The 19,002-nt window shown below is 52.2% G+C and overlaps 1 protein-coding gene across 1 annotated transcript; it reads left to right on the forward strand.

Annotated features, from left to right (window-relative positions):
- The first annotated feature begins 316 nt into the window (after positions 1-316).
- ACVR1B (activin A receptor type 1B) lies at positions 317-18,522 on the forward strand. Its single transcript, XM_068663369.1, has 9 exons — positions 317-471; positions 9,289-9,528; positions 10,727-10,975; positions 12,198-12,428; positions 12,745-12,912; positions 13,390-13,546; positions 14,028-14,152; positions 14,811-14,941; positions 15,119-18,522. The coding sequence occupies exons 1-9, from the start codon at positions 333-335 to the stop codon at positions 15,242-15,244; spliced, it is 1,566 nt and encodes a 521-aa protein (XP_068519470.1). The 5' UTR covers positions 317-332; the 3' UTR covers positions 15,245-18,522.
- The last annotated feature ends 480 nt before the right edge of the window (positions 18,523-19,002 follow it).

Genomic DNA, 19,002 nt, shown 5'->3' on the forward strand with positions numbered 1-19,002 from the left:
ACCCCCATAACCCCTCCATTACCCCCCCCAGCCCCCCTCCTCAACCTCCCAGTGCCCCCCAGTCCCCCCCAGTACCCCCAATCCCCCCCAGCCCCCCTCCTCAACCCCCCAGTACCCCCCCAGTTCCCCCCAGTCCTCCCCAGTACCCCCTCCCATCTCCCCAATCCCAATCCCAATCCCAATCCCCCCTCCCCTTCCCTCCCCCCCCCCCCCCCCCCCCCGATCCGCGCTGCCCCTTTAAACCCCTCCCCTCCCCCTCCCCCTGCCCCTCCCCTCCCCTCCCCCTCCCGCTCCGCCGCCGCCCGCTCGGCTCCGAGGCCGCGGCGCTCGCCATGGCCGCCGCCGCCCCCCCCCTCCTCCTCCTCCTCCTCCTCCGCCGCCACCGGCCCCCGCCCGCCCCCCCGTTATCGCCGCCGTTGCTGCTGCCCCTCCTCGCCCTGCTCCTGGCCGGGGCTCCCGGTGGGGCTCGCGGTGAGTGAGGGTGGGGGGGGGGTGGCCCCGGGCCCGGCTGTAACATGGCGGGCGGCCCCGCCCCCGCCCGCACCGGGAAATGGGGGGGGGGGGGGGGGGGAATTGGGGAGGGGAGGGGAGACCCCTGGGAGGGTGATGGGGGGGGACTGGGGGGGTTGGGGGGGGAATTGGGGGGGGGTTGGGGGAGAATTGGAGGGATTATGGGGGGGAATTGGGGGGTTGTGGGGGGGAATTGGGGGGGATTGAGGGGTTATGGGGGGGCTTTGGGGGCTCTAGGGGGTACTGGGGAGGTTGTGGGGGGGATATGGGGGGGTTAGGGGGGAGTTGGAGGGGTTAGGTGGGAACTGGAGGGGATATGGGGGGGAATTGGGGGCGCTAAAGGGGAACTGGGGTGGTTATGGGGGGGAATTGGGGGCGCTAGAGGGGAACTGGGGGGGTATTGGGAGGAATTGGGGGAACTGGGCAGGTTATGGGGGGAACTGGAGGGGATATGGAGGGGAATTGGGGGAGCTTTGGGGGGGGCTGGGGGCGCTAGAGGGGAACTGGGGAGGTATTGGGGGGAACTAGGGGAGTTAGGGGGGCTCTAGGGAGGAGCTGGGGGGCTTAGGGGGCTCTAGGGGCAACTGGGGGGGTTATGGGGGGAGCTGGGGGTGGGGTGGGGGCTCTAGGAAGGAACTTGGGGGCCTGAGAGGAGCTGGGGGGGCAACTGGGGGCGTTATGGGGGGGAATTGAGGGATTTGAGGGGGAACTGAGAGGGTTCTAGGGGGGAATTGGGTGAGCTGATGGAGGCTTTGGGGGTTCTAGAGGGGAATTGGGGGGCCCGGGGGGGGAATTAGGGGGCTAGGGATGTGAGTAGGGGATCTGGAGGAGCTGTAGGGGGAATTGGGGAGTTGGGGGAGCTGAAAAGGGGAACTGGGGGGCTGAGGGGTGCTGGGGAGGCTGAGCAGGACAACTGGGGGGGCTATGAGGAGGAACTAGGGGGGCTGGGGGGGCGAACGGGGGGTCTGTGGGAGCATATTAGGAGGGCTGGGGGGGGGGAGAACCAAAGGGGAAGCCCTGGGGGGAGAGATGGGCTGTGGGGGGGGCATGAGGTCAGCTGGGGGGGCCAGGAAGGGTCTGGGGTTGGGGTCTTTTGTTGGTCTATCATGACATTTCCCCCTCCCCCTTAAAAAAGGGGGGGCTTCACCATACAGGGGAGGCCCCAGGGGGCTTGGGGTGCAGGGAAGGGGGAGATGGGGGCTGAAGGGGGGGGGTCTGGAGGCATCAAGGGCGTGTAGGGTGCTGGTGGAGCCTTTGGGGGGGGGCACAGAGGGGAAACGGGGGCTGATTTGGGGGAATCCGCCGGGTCTGTGAGGGCTGCCTGGGGAGAGACCCGCCGGCTGGGGGGGCTTCTGGAATGAGAAGAGACCAGGGGGGGCCCGGGCACGTCTGTGGGGCCTTGTGGGGCACAAAAAGGCCTTTGGGCCCCCCCCGATTGTAGGGGGGGGGGCAGAAATTCCCCCATGTCCATGCTGAGAGAGGTGTTGGTGGCCGTGACCAGGCCGAAATGGGGGGGGGGGGGGGGGGCTGACCCTTTGCAGGACCAGTGCCCCCTCCTCGGGCCGCCGTTTTTTTTGGTGTTTTGGGTTTTTTTAGCAAAGGAACCTTTCTTTCAAACAAAACACCCCCCCAAAAAAAAAAAAAAAAAGAAATCGCCATGGCGTTGTTGGCAAATATTTGTTTGGAGGGAGGGCGAACTCTTTTGTCTCGGCTGCTCGCGGCCTTCGCCGCACGCCTTTGCCTTTCCCCGAGGAGGGGGGGGGAAGCAAAAATCCCCACGTTTGTGCTTTTTATGAGGAAAAATAAGCCCTTTTTCCTCACGGTGTGGCATCTTATGCCTCGGGGGGGGCACCTGTTGGCAGGGAGGGTGGCCCCGGCCTGGTCAGCCACCGAGGTGCTTCGCTTTTGGGGTGTGTGTGGGGGGTGATGGCCGCTTGTGCGAGGCCGGTGCCTGTTGCAGGAGGAGCCTTCCTCTCCTCCTCATCCTCTCGCCCGTCGTTTTGGGCACTCGGAGGCGGTTTTGGGGAGGTTTTCACCTCCTTGTGCAGATCTGGACTTGTTGCCCCCCCCCCCCCCTCCCTGAGCAGCCCCGCTGGACGTGGGCGCCTCAGCGAGGCCGCCGGCTTCTCCTGGGAGGGGGGGGGACCGCAGTGGCCTCGCCACGGCTCTGCCGTCAGGTTTTCCTCCGAGCTGGTGTTTGGGGGGAAAAAAATAAATCTATAAACAAACAGGAAAGGGCCAATTGACCCCGGGAGCTCGGCGGACCCGGCCATGCCTTTGATCCGGGCTCCTATTGTTTCCGCCCAGCGCATGCAGCCACGCTGCCTGCCGGAAAGCTGCAGCCTCGGGGACCCCCGGGGAGCTGTTTTGGGGACCCCGGGGAGGTGTTTTGGGGTCTGGCATCGCGGTCACGGTTCTGACGGTGCCATGCAAGGGACTGGAGCCTCCGATCCTGCCCGCGTCGGCTGCTCGAGCAGCCATGATGCGAGCTTGGCGTGCCTCTGGGGCTGCCCTCGCTGTTGTGCTTTCTGTGAGGGATCTTAGCTGCTTATTTTGGTGTCGGTAGGAGAAAACATCCGAATTTCTACAGTGTTTGGGTGCTGTAAACCCAGCGTGAGCGTTGGTAAATAGAGGGGAAACCTCCCCCCCGCCGCCACTTTCCTTTTTATAAAGAAAATGCACAGTGCCCATGCAGTGATTCGTCCCAGGTGGCTGTAGGTAGGCTTCGTTTTTTGGCCTGAAACGAAGCAAAAAGAGTGTTTTTTTTTTTTGGGAACAATCTCAGACCAGCACGTTTTATTCTCAACACCTGCCTCGAGTGCATATTCACCCAGATAAATCAGAGCAAACAGAGCATGGGTCCGTGAGTTACATCTTTGAACTTTCCAAGAAAGATTCCTCCAACTGGAAATTAAAACCAGTGTCCAACGAGCATTCTTCAACTCCTTCGGCTCCTTGGCCAGACAGCCCGGATTTTCTTTTTTTTTTTTTCTTTTTTTTTTTTTTTCCCTGGGTACGCGGCCGCTGCCAGCAGTGGATGCGCCGGAAATCGCAGTTGCGAAAGGAGCGAAGTGAAAAACGTCAATTCTCTGAACGCCAAAGTTCACTGGGTGGAAACTGGGTGGAAATCTGCTCCCCAGCACGCGGCCGGGGTGCTTATCAGTTGCTCTGTCTGCTCGGCTCAAGGGGCAAGAAAGCAGCGCTGGCATTCACCGGGGCCGAGCCTTTTGGAGGCAGGCTGCTGCGTGCGGGCTCTTTGCAGGGGTGTGAGTGCTCTTTTGTCCCGATTATTTAAGCCCGAGCTTTCCAGCCTCCCTTTTCTTTGTGGATTATTTTTTTCCTCTTTCATTCCAGCAGAAAAGCAGACTTTGCTGCACATCGAGGCCCCCCGACAATGTTTGCTTTGCTTTTCGAATGCTTGCTACCTTTTCTGGGCTTCTTAGAAGTAACCTGTGGCCTGCTAGGTGTTAGAGTATCAATGGGACACTAAGAAGCTGGTTATTTAGACCCCAAAAATGTGCTAGCTGCCTGAGAATAGAGTCCTGGAAACCATCAGTAAGGGTCTGTCCATCTGCCTGGCTCGCAGGACTTTGTTCTGCAGTGCTGGTAGGGCATGGGTGGCTCCTGAACTGGTTTCTGAACAAGCCAAAACACAAAATAGGTGTCAGACCAGAGCATGGAGAGGGAGTGTGGAGCCATATGTCTGTTTTCTCAGTTGAAGAGCAACAGCAGCAGAAATGTCAAGGCTTCTTCTAATTACCCTATTAATGATGAGGCTCCTGTCAATTCGCTTGCTTAAAATTCATTTAAAGCTCTCCTTTTGTGTTACTTGACTAGATGCAAGGAAAAACCCTTCTTAAAAGGTGAAAGCACATCCTTCCCCCTCCCTTTTTTCTTTTTTTCCATTTAGTATGTCTTCGAGTCAGCCACGATATGTTCATGTTGGGTTCAGTGCATGCCAGGGGACTGCAGCCAGCTTGAAAAAGTCGGGACTCTTGTTGCTAACTTTAAATATCCTGGTATAATTTTTAGTTTCTGGATGACTTGCGTGCAAGTGCTTTTTTTTTTTTTTTTTTTTTCCTTCATAGCACAGCTAATTTTAACTCTGTTTCATTTAGCAGCAGTGGGTCAGTAGATTTCAGAAGCGCCAGCAAGGAACAGAAGAGATGTTGAGATCTGAAAGTAGATGGAGATGCTGATGAGGCAGCGAGATGTAGGGAAGGCATTCGAGATGGTGGCTCTGTATCTGCAGGAGAGCAAATCTTCTGGTTTCTTCTGTCTCTCAGCAGGGTAGCAGCTTTGTTTCTAAAATCTTCACTGGAGAGCTTTGGGTATTGTCCTCCCTGCTTTTTTGGAAATGAAGCCCTGATTGTTTTCTTGAAGTATCATTTTTGGGGCCGTATGGTTGAACGAGGAGCATGCAGAGGCTCGGAACAGTCCTCGGCTCCCTCGCCACATGAGAATGGGTTTTATTTCGACTCTTGGGCAAAACCCTGGATGATAATGGTTATTCTTTATTTCAGCACAGCATATAATGAAACCCTGAAAGGTATTTCTTTCTTCTGAGCATGTTTACACATGTCCCTCTTCATTATAGCATCTAAAGAAACAGCAGAGGTACAAACCCAATTGTTTTCCATTTCTCTTGCTAACATTATGCTGCTGCAGCATTAAAACATCGCTACCAGATTGGGTCTCATTAAGTTAGGTGCTGTACAGAGACATAATAAATTGCAGCTCCTGTTCCAGAGCCTTATGAAGGCTCAGAAGTCAGGGGAATCATTGTTCCTCCAGCCTCGATTCAAACTGTTGAAAAAGAACAGCAGCTTACAATCTCGGCAAAAAATCTGTTTATCTGGTAAATACGTGGGTGGGTATTGGCAATTTTACCAATGATCATCTTCAGGTTAATTATCTTAATACATCTTGATCAGGTAGCATTTTCCCCCGGGAAGATGTCATCTTGCAGAGCGCAGCTTTGGGGAGATTTGGGGAAATGTATTCCAAGAGGTGGTTAACACCATTACGTTAGATTTCGCTGTGAAACTTTTCCCCTGTCTAGCTGCATAGACATCTTGACACATGCATTCCTGTGCGAGAATAAATATGTGCAAAATGAGCTCAGATAGTTGCTGCAAAAAAAAAAAAAAAGGAAAAAGAGAAAATGTTCTTTGGCTGTCAAAGCTTAATATTTTAGCTCCCTGGAGCCTGGAGCTCTAATCCAAGGACCCCCACCTGCTTGTTGGGATTGATTTTACGAAAGCAGGGTACCTTTAGTGGGGGGATTTGGTACGAGGGGGTCTGCTCTTGTTCCCCCCTGCTGCAATTAGAGCGGGAGGATGCTTGGGGTTGCGAGGCTTTGCTTCAGAAGGGCCACGAGCCTGATTCGTCCCTCTTTGGGAGAACAAAGCTTTAATTCGGAGGACCCGCAGCTTAATGCTAGGCTTGTTTAAACAGCTTCGTGCAAGGGCTGGGTTTGTCTCTGAGCAGAATGGCAGGAAGAGCACGGAGCAGATAGAGCAGGCTCGGCTGCCAACTTGTGCAGCACCTTTCGTGCAGACTCATCCCCAGGCGCTCCTGCGAGAGGGGAGCGCGGCACCGCCTGAGCTCGGAGCTGCTCTTTTGTTTTTCCTCTGCCCCATCTATTTTCCTTCGGCCCGGTTGGTTGCTTTTATTAAGTAGATTATATGTTTTGCTCAATAGGAGCTTTTCTTCCCCAATGAAAGGAACGCTGTTTGGCATGAAAAATTCTCTCCTTCGCTCCTGGCTTTGCCCGCGCGGCCCCGGCTGCTCTCGGGAGCCCCGCGGAGAGCCCTGGCGTGGGGCTCTCTACCTGTCGCTTCTCCGTCCCCCATCCAAAAGGAAAGAACGGCTGCGGTGCTACTGATACGTGAAGAATTTTCCCTTCTGGTTCATCAAACCTGAAATGCAAGCCCTGTGCAGGGGCTGCCCTGTAATTGTGCTGACTGCCAGAATCCCGGGCTCCGGCACCGCAGCAGGACCAGCCCTCGGTGGGTGATGCCTGGGGAGGAATTCGGCTCCAGGCGATGGCAGGCCTGGAGGTGGGCTCTTGTGTGCTAAAAATGCAGGCAGAATTAGCTCCTGGCTGCTCAAGGGAGGCTGGAGCTAGGCTGCGGGGTCTACCGAGGACTTAATAAGTCCTAAAATCGGAGGGCGCCTGCCTGCAGCCCTCCCGTGGCCACCTGGAATGTCTGGAGAGCCCCTCGAGGGTCTCACGGGTGGCGTAGCAGCAGCACACGTGCCTGCTGGAGTCTTCGTTTCCTTTGTTTCCTCTCCTTACCCTAGGGGTTTTGGAGAACTGTATATAAAAAAAAAAAAAAAGAGCAGCCGGCTCGGAGGGGGAGCTGGCAGCACCGCAAGGGGGAAACGAGGCCGGGCTTTGTGGGGCTTACCCCTCCTTGGGAAGAAACTTTGTCTTTCTGCCCAGAACAGATAAGGATCTTTTGTCTCCAGTCCCTGTGCACAGGGGGTTTTGGTATCGTACCTTGCAGGTAGACCGATTGCTTTGTGTTTGTGTTTTTGTTATTTATTTATTTATTTTTTTAACTCTGCAAATGAAACCGAGAGGATGCAGCCAGTGCCTCAGCTTTTGTTCTTGAAAGGATGCTCAGTTTCGGGCCAGATACGGAAGAAAGAAAAAGTTTCCAAACCCAGCTTTATTAGAGCACTGAAGTGTTTTGTTTACTTTTGAGCTTCTGGAAGTGAAATTGCCGGAGCCTTAATCTCTGACTTAGAAATGAGTCTAACAGGAACCGAGTTCGGTTTTACTGCATCTCAATCAAGTTGCAAAGAGCCTGCATGGTGGAACGTGTTGCTTAAATGATTTTAATTTCTACCTTGAGGTTTTGATAAAGTAATAAAGGAGATGCTTTAAAACACTATTTCCTTTTAAGTAGACTTGAAGGTAGGAATGTGCCCTGGCTGCTCTCTCCTTTCTCGTGTTTTCCTAAAAGCTCCATTATAACCAACCTTTGTTCCCCTGGGCGCGTGTCTTCTTGAAGACCTTTCCTTTTTGTGCCCCGCTGACCACTGGAAAGCGACGTGCTCTGAGCTGTGGGGTGGGTGAACACAGGGGGCTCCCCTTTGTGAACATCACCCCATAAAAGCTGAGCAATCCTTGGGTACGGTGTGCTCGGCTCTCCTCTGTAGGGCTCGGTCTTGGGGTCATCCCTGTCTGTTTTCTGTCCTACATCCCTTTTCAGCTTGTAATAAGCTGCGTTTGCTTGCGGTGGTTTTAAAGCCACCTCGCTCAGCAGCTCCTCTGTATTTCACTGGCTTTTCACTGCTGCTTTAGTTCTGGATCTGTCGGTTCAAACCCACTTGTGCCCGCATTCAGCCTCCCTGAAATACCGCAGCCTGCCTCGGAGCTGTTAAGCAGCACACGGCAACAGCTAGGAAATGAAGAGCACAGCGTCCAGGGAGAATTGAGTGAGTAGCAGCGTAATTAGCCTAACTGATTTACCTAGGACACTGGAGATAAGGGCTAACGGGTGTCTTCCTCCCAAACAAACCCCAAAGAAGTTGCTCAGGACCTGCTTATTTTCCCTTTGGCTCACGGTGCCCCTTGCAGCCCGACTTTGCTGTGTTGGCTGGGGGAAAAGGGGCTCTCCCCGGGCCGTGAATATCCCTGGAGGTTTTGTAAATGTGCTGATGGCAGTGATGGTGCTGACAGGGGGCTCTGCGCTCCCCCTGCCCCGCAGGAAGGTGTCTGACACACACACGAGCATCTTCGTGACTTTCATGCGTGTCCTGCCGCTGGCAGAGCACAAACAGGCAGAGAGGATTTAGCTGCCGGGCTGGGGAGAGTTAACCGTGCTGCTTGTATCTTTTGAAAACCCTTCTTCAAACCCTCTCTACCTGAAAGACCATTTCTGCAGCGGGTAAGTACATGTTTCGGAATCCCTCCGGGGAGGCTGAGGGATCTGATGAAAGGCGAAGAAAAAGCTGCGTGCTGCTCACCAAGCCCCACCCTTCTTCTTGACATTGTTGTACTCGCTCTTTGTTCCCAACCCGGGCGATGCCTGGGGATTTGCTTACAGTTTTTCAGGCAGCTTGAGAAAAGCCCAGTGACAGCTGGGGAGGCCGAAAAATGTGGGAATCCGCCTCGGAGTGTCTCCTGTGCTCCTTACCCAAATAATGTTCACGGAGAGCAGGCAGAAAGCCAGGAATGTATTTGACCCAAGGAAGCGTCTCGGATCGGGAAAGCAGTTACTAAATAAGTGCCCGATCTGGTTGGGTGTAGCACGCTTGGCTTGTGGAGTTGGTTTGGGTTTTGGGTTGGCATCTGCCTGCTGCCCGTGGAGGTGGCTGTCCCTCGCTGGGCTGCATCGGGCAGCTCATCCGTGGCGTATCCGAGGTCCACGCAGGACCTTTGGGTGCTGTCAGCCTGCCAAGGGGAGCGAGTGCTCTGCCTCGGTTTGCTTTCCGCCCCTAGGTCGGATCGGGAGTGAGTCTTGGTAAAACGTAGCCGAGTTTGCAGGGATGACTCGGGTCATCTCTGCTAATGGTTGGTTGCAAAAAGGGCAAGACGAGGGCAGTGCCAAGTCACCTTCTGCAAAGGCGTTGCTCTTCCACGTTGCATGTGGTGCTCAAGGCAGGTTCTTGCGTCTGCAGCATCAAATGTGACTCGTGCTGTTCCTAAAGCCAATTCTTCCCAGACCTATGAAGTGGGCAGACTGAGGAAGAAAGTTTTCTTTTTGCTTGAACACATGGTTTGTGGCGAGTTTTAAGGAGCTGATCCTGTTTTGATTTCTGCAGCTTTGACCTGTTTGTGCTCCGACTGCAAGCAAGCAAACTCCACGTGCGAGACGGACGGCGCGTGCATGGTGTCCGTCTTCAACCTGGACGGCGTCAAACATCACGTTCGGACCTGCATTCCTGAAGCAAAACTGATTCCTGCTGGGAAACCCTTCTATTGCCTGAGTTCGGAAGATCTGCGTAACACTCACTGCTGCTACTCCGATTTTTGCAACAAAATTGATTTAATGGTTCCCAGCGGTGAGTAGAGAGCTAAATAAATCGTCTGTTTGAAGCGCAGAGGATGGAAGCTGTCTGTTTGGGGTCGGGAATGAGGTGTTCTTGGCACTGTTTTCACTTTTTCCCTTAGGTTGCTGTGTGAACTCGAGTGCTTGGCTTATTCCCTTGATTTGTAAAGTGGAAATAATAACAAACTACTTCAAATTAAAATGTGAAGTTGCTCGAGCTCCCCTGTGGCAGACAAAATGTCACCAGATGATGAGGTTGTACTTTAGGGTAGGAGAAGTTTCCAATGTTTGGTTGTGGTTTTCACCCCCCACAACCTTCAGTCAGCAGCTCCGTGTTATGAGACTCCTCCGGCCTTATCAGCCCTGCTGCTGATAACCGCACAGGCTCCTGAAAGCAGCAGCAGATTCGTTCATCTGCAGTTCAATTTCAGCTTCTGCTGCACGGTGCTCTGTGTCTGCGATGGCCTGAGGTCAGTGCATGTTTTCTGGGCACGGCTCGGATCCCTTTTCCGGCGCTGCCTTGCTCTGCAGCCTGCCTTTTATCTGATAGATTTGCTTTCCTTCCTCCAGGACCGCAGATCTTTTCGGTGATGAGGCACGAGGATGGGAACGGTGCAGAGCTCTGGAGGAGAGCGTGTGGGGTGGAGGGGTGCCTGAATTCTGAGCACACAGAGAGGAAACAGCCCTGCCTTTGAGTGAGGGTGTGGGAAAAGGCTGCTGCTTTCCAGCTCTTGGGACGGAGAAGGCACGCAGGGCTTCCTCATTCCTTGTTCCTCTCCGTTTGGGGCTGATATTTAGTGGGATATTTAGACGGGGACAGAGGCAGAGCTGAGTCCTTACTTCTGGTTGTTTTTTTTTCTCCCACTTGGAGAGTTCCCGTGGAAGGTAGAACACAGGCAGTTCTAGCAAAGTTGGCCCAGAACAGGCTCCCACCCCCTTTTAAATAGCAGGTGCTGTAGTCCCCGATGCCACAAATGAAGCACCATCATCTTCTGTGGGTTTTCCCTGTAGTTTGCCTGCCTGCTGAACTGATCCTTCCCATGTTACCACTGTTATTTGATGTGTCCTTTACCATCCTGGAGCAGCAAGCTAAAATAGTCTTGGCTCTGAGAGGATAATTAAAACACAAGAAGGAGGTCCTTAAAGAACACTGGAGGAGTGACAATTTTCTAAAAGAGCCTGTGTTTTTCTCTCCTCCCTTTTCTCCCAAGGACACCTGAAAGATAACGAACCCCCATCCAGCTGGGGTCCTGTGGAGCTGGTGGCGGTGATTGCTGGACCCGTCTTCCTCGTGTTCGTGGTCATGATCATCGTCGTCTTCGTTTTCCACCACCACCAACGAGTCTACCACAACCGTCAGCGGCTGGATATGGAAGACCCCTCTTGTGAGATGTGCCTGTCGAAGGATAAGACTTTGCAAGATCTGGTCTATGATCTCTCCACCTCTGGCTCTGGCTCAGGTATTAAGACAGGACTGGAAACGATCTGGTAACGTGTTGTTGTAATGGAGCAGTCTGTTCTGGCTCTAGTCCTCACAGCTTTGCACTGGTGGAAGGTTCTTGCCTCATCAGCCTGTTCAGGTTGGCTTGTCATGAGTAATATTTTAGTTTTGGTCACGCAGCAGAGTCTGTAACGTCAGTGTTCAGTGCTTAGACCAGGTAAGAGCAATGGTTCAACTCCTCCTTAACTGGTGATGTGTAAAAACAGCTTTGTGTGGCTTTCCTCCTTGTCTGCAAAAGGATAACTCACACGGCTGCGTTTATTTCAGATTTAGTCCTGAAATTGGATTTGGGTTGGAAACAGACAATAATTGCTAACCCGTGGGTTATTGGCTTTCAAAGGGTGGTGCAGGATTTTACCTGCATCAAATCTGGCAGGAAAACAGGAGAGATTCCAGCAGCTGAAGATGTTAGTGTGCAAATGCTCTTTGTGCAGCCTGTTTCATCCCAAAGAGTCCTTGGGTATTTCAAAGTGAACAGTGTGTTTGTGAACTGTACAGTGTTCAGTTACTGCTACTTTCATAGCAGTTAAAAGAAGCCATTCCTAGAATAGCTAGGGGACTCATCATTTTATTCATGGCTTTGAACTATGAAAGCAGTTAGGTTAAGAAAAAAAAAAAACACAAAACACTGAATTTTACAGCAGATGGAAACTGTAGGATAATCCACAGCGGCAGGGAATATAGCAACCTGATATTCAGCCAGGGAATAAACCTTTAGCACCACATCTGCTATATATAAAGTGTTTAGGGATCTCTTCTGCACTCACTGTCCGCAGGTGAGCTCGGCAACTTACGTAAGAGGTGGCAACTTCGTTGGGACTGCTTTCTTAGGAGAAGTTCCGGGAATTTACTGCTTTTTAGTAGAATCTGTCTTCGAGTTCCCCTCTCCATATTCAGGCTGAAGCTTCTTTGATCTGCTGTGGAGCAGTAGTTCCCTGGCTGCTGTCTGCCTAATCACTGGTGGTTTGCAAGCTACTTCAAAGCGAAATGCAGATGCTCTCGGAGCAGCCAAATGGTACATCCTACACAGGCACAGGAGCTGCCACCATTTGCTGTTTTGGGTCTTAGGCAAGCTGAGCGTTACCAAATGCAGAGCCTTCTAGGTTTGATATAATGCTCCAGGGCTTCAGGAGTTCCTTTTGCTGCAGCAGACGTTCAGCTCTCCGTGTTCTTGTTCGTAGGTTTGCCACTTTTCGTCCAGCGGACCGTGGCTCGAACAATTGTCCTGCAGGAGATCATCGGCAAAGGCCGTTTCGGGGAAGTGTGGCGTGGCAGGTGGCGTGGAGGTGATGTGGCTGTAAAAATCTTCTCGTCACGTGAGGAGCGTTCCTGGTTTAGGGAGGCGGAAATCTATCAAACTGTTATGCTGCGACATGAGAACATCCTGGGATTTATCGCTGCAGATAACAAAGGTAAAATGTTCCCCAGTCCTGAGAGCAGAGACTTTATTAGCATGTAGCCTGCTTCTAGTTGTTTCTTCGCTTGGATTTGCAGTTAAATGGTTAAAGAAAACCATCTACATGCTTTTCAGATCTCTACATATTCAACTTTCCCATCAAAGGATGGTAAAATTTACTGCTGTTGTTGACTCACTTGCCCCCAGGTTGGCTGTTGAGCTGCAGCCTTACCCAGTAGTTCTCTGTACCAAAAAGAAGGGGTGCAGGATGCTCAGGGGTTTTGTTCTGTCCCTGCGTGGTACCCATCTGAGCAGTCTCCTTCCTGCTGCAGATAATGGAACGTGGACTCAGCTGTGGCTTGTCTCCGATTACCACGAGCACGGATCTCTCTTCGACTACCTTAATCGATACACGGTGACTATTGAGGGGATGATCAAGCTTGCCCTGTCTGCTGCGAGCGGGCTGGCCCATCTACACATGGAAATTGTGGGTACTCAAGGTAAGAGCAAAGTCAAGAAGGGAGTTCTTACAGGGAGAATAAAGCAGAATTGCTTTCTTTTGGTATTGACCAGCAATGGATTGATTATTTTTGCTGGTGGTGAACTGGATTCGCCTTCCTTCTGGGAATTAGACCAGCATTTCACATCTGCATCCTAAAATTGGTGCTACTTGGGTGGGAAGGTAGCACAGGCAGCAGCAGTTCTAAACTCCTTAAGTCCCCTTAAACGTGCCTGATGCCTGGGATGGAGTTCATGTCCCTCTTGAGGCCTCTGGATGCTACTGCATCAGCAGTACCTCTGAAGCGTAAATGGAGCCTTTGCAAACCATGGGCGGGCAGCACTGCTCTTTTTTTCATGGCTGAAGTGTATCCAAACAGGAAAATGTGTTGCAACACCGAGAATTTAACGCCATGAGATCCAGTCCTGCGGCTTTCACCAGACCTGGCTCCCTGCTACTTACTGTTTTGTTCTCTTAGGAAAGCCTGGCATTGCTCACAGAGACTTGAAATCCAAGAACATTTTGGTGAAGAAGAATGGCACGTGTGCCATCGCTGACCTTGGCCTGGCCGTCCGGCACGATTCGGTTACGGATACGATTGATATTGCACCGAACCAAAGGGTTGGAACCAAACGGTAGGGGAGCAGCATTCCTGGCCAGCATTCGAAGGCATCTCTGACAAATGCTGTTTAGCATTGGTGAAATTTTCTGTCTTCAGTATTTCCAGTGTCTTGCAGAGCGTCAGCATTGTGTTCAGAACTGGTGTCCCTTCGTCTCTGGGTGCCATCGAGCTGGGATGTGTAGGCCAGCTTTGTAAACTCAGCACCAGGGGGCTCCTATAATCCTTGACAACACACTTGGCGTTCTCAGACGCCTTTGGGGGCCTGTTGTCTGGAGCTTGATGTGCTTTTTGGATGTTTTTGCCTCTTTCCCAACTATTCTCTTTTGAGTTTTGTTCGCTCCATCGCACCGTTGGGTCCAGTTCTGTACTGATTAAGACTGCACAATACCCGGTTTCATCTGCTGACAAGTGCTGTGCGAGAGAATTTGCCATTTACTGCCTTAGAGTGAATCCCCTCTCCAAACTAACATGCTGGTCCTTTTCTCTTTCTGCAGATACATGGCACCTGAAGTCTTGGATGAAACCATTAACATGAAGCATTTTGATTCCTTCAAGTGTGCCGATATCTATGCTTTGGGCTTGGTCTACTGGGAGATTGCTCGAAGGTGCAACGCAGGAGGTAATACCCATTCAGGTGCTTGTGCCAACAGCCTGGCTTGCGTCTGGCTTCCCCATCCTCGATGGTCTGTGCTGGTTGGGTTTTGGGGACCCTGGAGCACAGGGCTGCAGGAAAATCCGTCCGTGTGCCTTGCTACCAAGGGAGTCAACAAAAGTGACCCAAAAAAGTGACCCTGTTAAGGCTGGCTTTTGTGGGGAAGTGGGAGTTAATGTTCCGGGAGGTGGCTGTTTTTTTGGATGGCTTTTAAGTAAGTGGTGGTGCCAATCCCGTGGCTAACTTTCTTCCCCTTGAATTGGTATGAATGAGTGACTTGGCACATCCAGCTGCGAGCAGGAGCGCCGTGCTGTCATGCGTGCAGCCGTCCTGCCAACTGCAGCTCAAATCGAGGTTCCTCGACCCTCCCTCTGTGGTGGGAGGTGTCGATCGCGGCACGCTGACTCTGTTCCAGTTTGGGCAGCTGTATTTTATTTCCCTGAATTTTTTTTTTCTTGTAAACTCGAATCCCAGATTCTTCGTTTCTGTTCTAAATAGCTGCAAAGCCTTGACACATCTCAGCAGTGAGTCATGTAGTCTAAACCAGAATCTGTCTGCCTTCAGTGAGCTCTGTGGGGATGAGCCACTCACCCAGGAATTGCATTTCCCCTTCCCTTCCCTTCAGGTATCCACGAAGAATATCAACTTCCATACTATGACCTCGTACCCTCTGATCCTTCGATTGAGGAGATGCGGAAGGTTGTATGTGACCAGAAATTAAGGCCTAACATCCCAAATTGGTGGCAAAGCTACGAGGTAAGATCAGCTTTCACCTTCACATCCCCTTTTCCCCTCGATAAGGTGAGGAAAGAGCGAGTACCACAGGCTGAGCTCTAGTTTTAGGAGGAGCAGAGGGCTGTGCCTGCCTCAGCTGGGCATCTGTAGTATTGGGGTCGAGGAGAGGACTGATGTCTGCCCTTGTTTCTTGCCTAGGCACTACGGGTGATGGGTAAGATGATGCGAGAGTGCTGGTACGCCAACGGAGCGGCTCGACTCACCGCCCTCCGCATTAAGAAAACCCTCTCACAGCTCAGTGTCCAGGAAGATGTGAAAATCTAGGCTCTGAGCCCCAGCATGAGGAAACTGCACAAAGCTGCCATGCTAGAGTAGACGTGTGATGGAGGCCTACCTCGTGTTTCTGCCCAATCTACTGCTACCAACCAGACAGCGGGACCTACAGGCTGCTAGGTGGGGTGACAGAGCCTCTTGAATTGCTCTCTTCCCTGCTTGGGTATGAAACAATCAGAAACCTTTTTATGATCACCTCCTAACAGCGTGAAGACTTGAGAGGGACTTTAACCTGAGGGATCTCAGCCATGATCGTAACTCTTGTTTCTTTAATGGAAATCCCTGTAAAGTTCAGTGCGCGTGACGCACCCGTTGGCAGTGTTTGAGGCCGGGGTGCTAGGTGCTGGGAGTGGGAAGGGAAAGGGAAGGTTTTCTTGCCATGCTCCGAGGGTTTTTCCAAGGACTTGGCACATTAATGCAGAAAAAGCATTGCAAAAACAAATGGTGCTCCCTTCTGAGAGGCTGAGCCTGAACAGTTTATCAGCTTCATGAAACCGTTTCCCTCCTTTTTCTTAAGCTTGAAAAATTCTAAGTCAAAAAAAAAAAAAAACAAAAAACAAAAAGAAAACAAAAACCTGACTGGCTGTCAGTGTGCGCAATGGTGTATGCATGCGCAAGGTGCGCGTGTCCCCTGTGCCTGTTCATCTCCTTCCGTAGACGTGCAGTGTCTGCCCGTAGGGTGGCTCATCTCCGTTCGTGCTTTCTGTGCATGTGCAAATCTAGAGTGTCCTTTTTTTGAGCTGTGCGTGCTGGTGCTCTCCTTGTTCCGTAGTGAGCGTTGTCTGGCTTGGACAGGCTGCTTAGAACCAGATCCTTGGCTCTCCGATGGGTGCTGTGGCCTTGCCGCCCGTTCGCCGGCTGCAGGGACTTCCCATCAGGTTGCCTCACTGCCACCCCCTCCCTTTTTTTTCTTTTTTTTTTCTGTTTTTTTAAGACAAAACAAAACAAACAAGGAACTGACTTCACTCCGGAGCCCGGGCTTTTTGCCTTGAGCCCCTGGGGTTTGAATTCTTGGTAGCGTGGAAAGAAAGCCGGGGGAGATGCCACGGAGCTGAGTTGCATGTCAGAGACGGAGCAGGCACTGCGCCCGGCTGGAAGGAGATCAGGCCACGGGGAAACGCAGGAGCCCGTTCCTGTAGGAACGCGATTCCTGAGCCCACCATCGAGGCACCCTTGGGGCAGAGCGCGAGGGGCCGGGTGTCCGGCGCTGCTCTGCGCCTCCCGAGAGGCGCTTGGCACTTGGCAGGAGCTGACGGTGGGGTTGTGGGGTTTGGAAATCAACGTCCAGCTTTTTAATATACATATATAAATATCTCATAATCTGGAAGTGGCTGTGTATAACTTGTGGGGTGGGGGGAACTGCATGACTTTTTTTTTTTTTTTTTTTTTGATTAAATGCCGAATCAGGGTGAGGTAGAGTCGGTTCGACTGTTGTCTGCAGCTGGACCTAGCGAAACCAGAAGCAGCTCGAGGACTGAGTCTGTCGTGCTGCCTGCAGCACCTCAGGCCATCTGGGAAGTCCTGGTTGTTGGTTAGGTCAGTATCTATGGTATATAACTCTGAAGCCATAACTTTTAACTGGAGTGGTTTTTGATTATTTTTTTTTATTATTATTTTCTGGGAGGGCCTGGATTTTAACTTTTTTTAATGTTGTTAATTCTTTATAAGAGAAGAAAAAAAAAAAAACAATCTATGATTATTACCTCTTGACCTGTTTGTTTGTAAAGAAATCACTGCAAAAAAAAAAAAAGAAAAAAAAAAGAAAAAAAAAAAAAGAAAACCAAATGCACACAGCTCGATTTACACTGGAACTGTTTCTACTCAAACCTTGCGCCTGTTCTGTAAGGTGAGGTTTCATCTCTGCTCCGGCCACCGGGGTTTATTATTTTTTTTTTTTTAAAAACACTCTGTTCTTGCTGTCTGTGTATGTCTGTGTGTCTGTCTTTCCCCAGACCCCCGATCTTGTCTGTGACTTTATCCGTGTAAAGTGAGGAGTGTTTTTTTTTTTTTTTTGCATCGTGTTCGGAGCCATTTTGCATCCTCCCGTGGATTTTTTGGCTGTCGGGCAGCACGAGGCTGCCTGGGGAGGGCCTGGTTCGTGGAGCAGCGTGGAAGTTGTGTGCGCTTTGTGAATGTACAGCTCCCCTTCCCCGTCCGATTTGTTCTGACTCCTTTCCCAGCCAGAGGTTACCTCGTGTCTCCGGTACCGTCCGTCCCCTCACCAAACCCTTCTGCATTTAGAAACCGCGCTGGTGGGCGCTTCACAGACAACCCTAAAACCTCTCCAGCTGCTGGAACGGGACCCTGGTGATGGCCCCATCCCAGCGGGTTGGGGAGGAATTTTTAGGGCCCGTGAATTAAACTGCCGTAGGAATGCCCACCGCGCCGCTAGGTACGTCCGCCGCGCGCTCCGCCGCGAGCGCCGCGCGTTTTCCTTCCAGAGTACGAAGTCTCCCGTCCCTGTTAACTGTGCAGGCTGCTTTTCGAGGACACTAAATCAGCTACGTGACTTGCACTGATTCCCTCAGCCGCCCCTCCAACTGTAGCCACACATCCATCTGCCTCAGCGCTAAACCAAACAGCAGACAGCGGAGCCCATCGGGTTAGAAGGGGTGAGGGCAGGACGGCAGGGCATCCCCTCCCAGGAGGAGTAGCGAAGCCTTGTTTTTTGTAGAAAAACGCCATCCGAAGACACTCAAAAACCGAGCAGGATCTGAGGTGGGAACTTAATGTAGCATTTATCCAGCACTTTTCATGCAAAACACGTGCCGGGGAGGTGCAGTGCTTACTTAGCTGACTGGTAGCAAAACATAGGAATCGCTGCCCGGCTCCGAAATGTGCCCGGCTCAGGTGGCTGCAGCAGCTGTTTTAAAAAAAATTAAAAAAAAAAAAATGCAAACACTACAGACAGTTCAGGACGAGAGGCTGACGCCGCAGCGGTCGGGGACGAGGAGGGGAGACGTCAGATAACTCGCAAAATCGCCTCGGGGAGGGGCAGGGGTACAGAGCTCGTGCTTCTTGTCTGTGGCGCAGGGTGAATCGGTGGTACGCTGGCTTCAGAACAGATCTCATGGTACTCGATCTGCCCCTTTTTATTTGTTTTGGGTTTTTGTATATTTTATTAGAAAACGGACTGTAAAATAGCCACTTAGACACTTTACCTCTTCAGTATGCAAATGTAAATACGATGTAATATAGGAAATCTTTTGTTTAATATAAAACGAGGCTGTCGATTTCTGCTGTACATTATTAAAAGTTTGTTTTATTCACCTGAGGTGTTGGAGTCTCTCGCTGTTTGCTGCGGAGGGGCAGGAACCGAGCGGCCGGGACCCAGCTGGGTGCTGTGGGGCGAAGCCCCCGGTGCTATGGGGCAGGTGGAGGGGGGCGTCCCGAATCCAGGACCGCTGTGCTCCAGCCCCGACCCCCAATTTTTTGGCTCTTTGCCAAAAGCCAGCAGCAACCCAGACATCTGCTCAGCCCCAGGAGGGAGCAGACCAGAGCCACTCGGGGGCAGCTCTGTCCCTGGTGACCCTGGCGTGATGCTGGGGCCGCGTCTGGCCAAGGAATTGTCCCCTGAGCCCGGGAGCAATCCCGTGGGGCTTGCTAAAATAATCCCCCTGGAAGATGAGGGGGCAGAGGGGGGGGTCCCAGCCCAGGTCCAGTGACCAGGACCAAGAGGAACCTCTCCGAGGCAGCCCCTGGGCTGGTGCCTCGATGCCTCCTGGATTAATTCTCCCTAATTAGAGCCT

The sequence above is a fragment of the Anas acuta genome, chromosome 29 (assembly GCF_963932015.1).
Source record: "Anas acuta chromosome 29, bAnaAcu1.1, whole genome shotgun sequence".
Taxonomy (NCBI): Eukaryota; Metazoa; Chordata; class Aves; order Anseriformes; family Anatidae; genus Anas; species Anas acuta.

What these genes read in the sequence shown, in the direction of transcription:
- ACVR1B (XM_068663369.1), top strand. Translation starts at nt 333, where the DNA reads ATGGCCGCCGCCGCCCCCCCCCTCCTCCTCCTCCTCCTCCTCCGCCGC. An exon ending in TATCGCTGCAGATAACAAAG is followed by an intron (nt 12,429 to 12,744) that starts GTAAAATGTTCC and finishes TTCCTGCTGCAG; the next exon opens with ATAATGGAACGTGGACTCAG. An exon ending in GGAAATTGTGGGTACTCAAG is followed by an intron (nt 12,913 to 13,389) that starts GTAAGAGCAAAG and finishes TTGTTCTCTTAG; the next exon opens with GAAAGCCTGGCATTGCTCAC.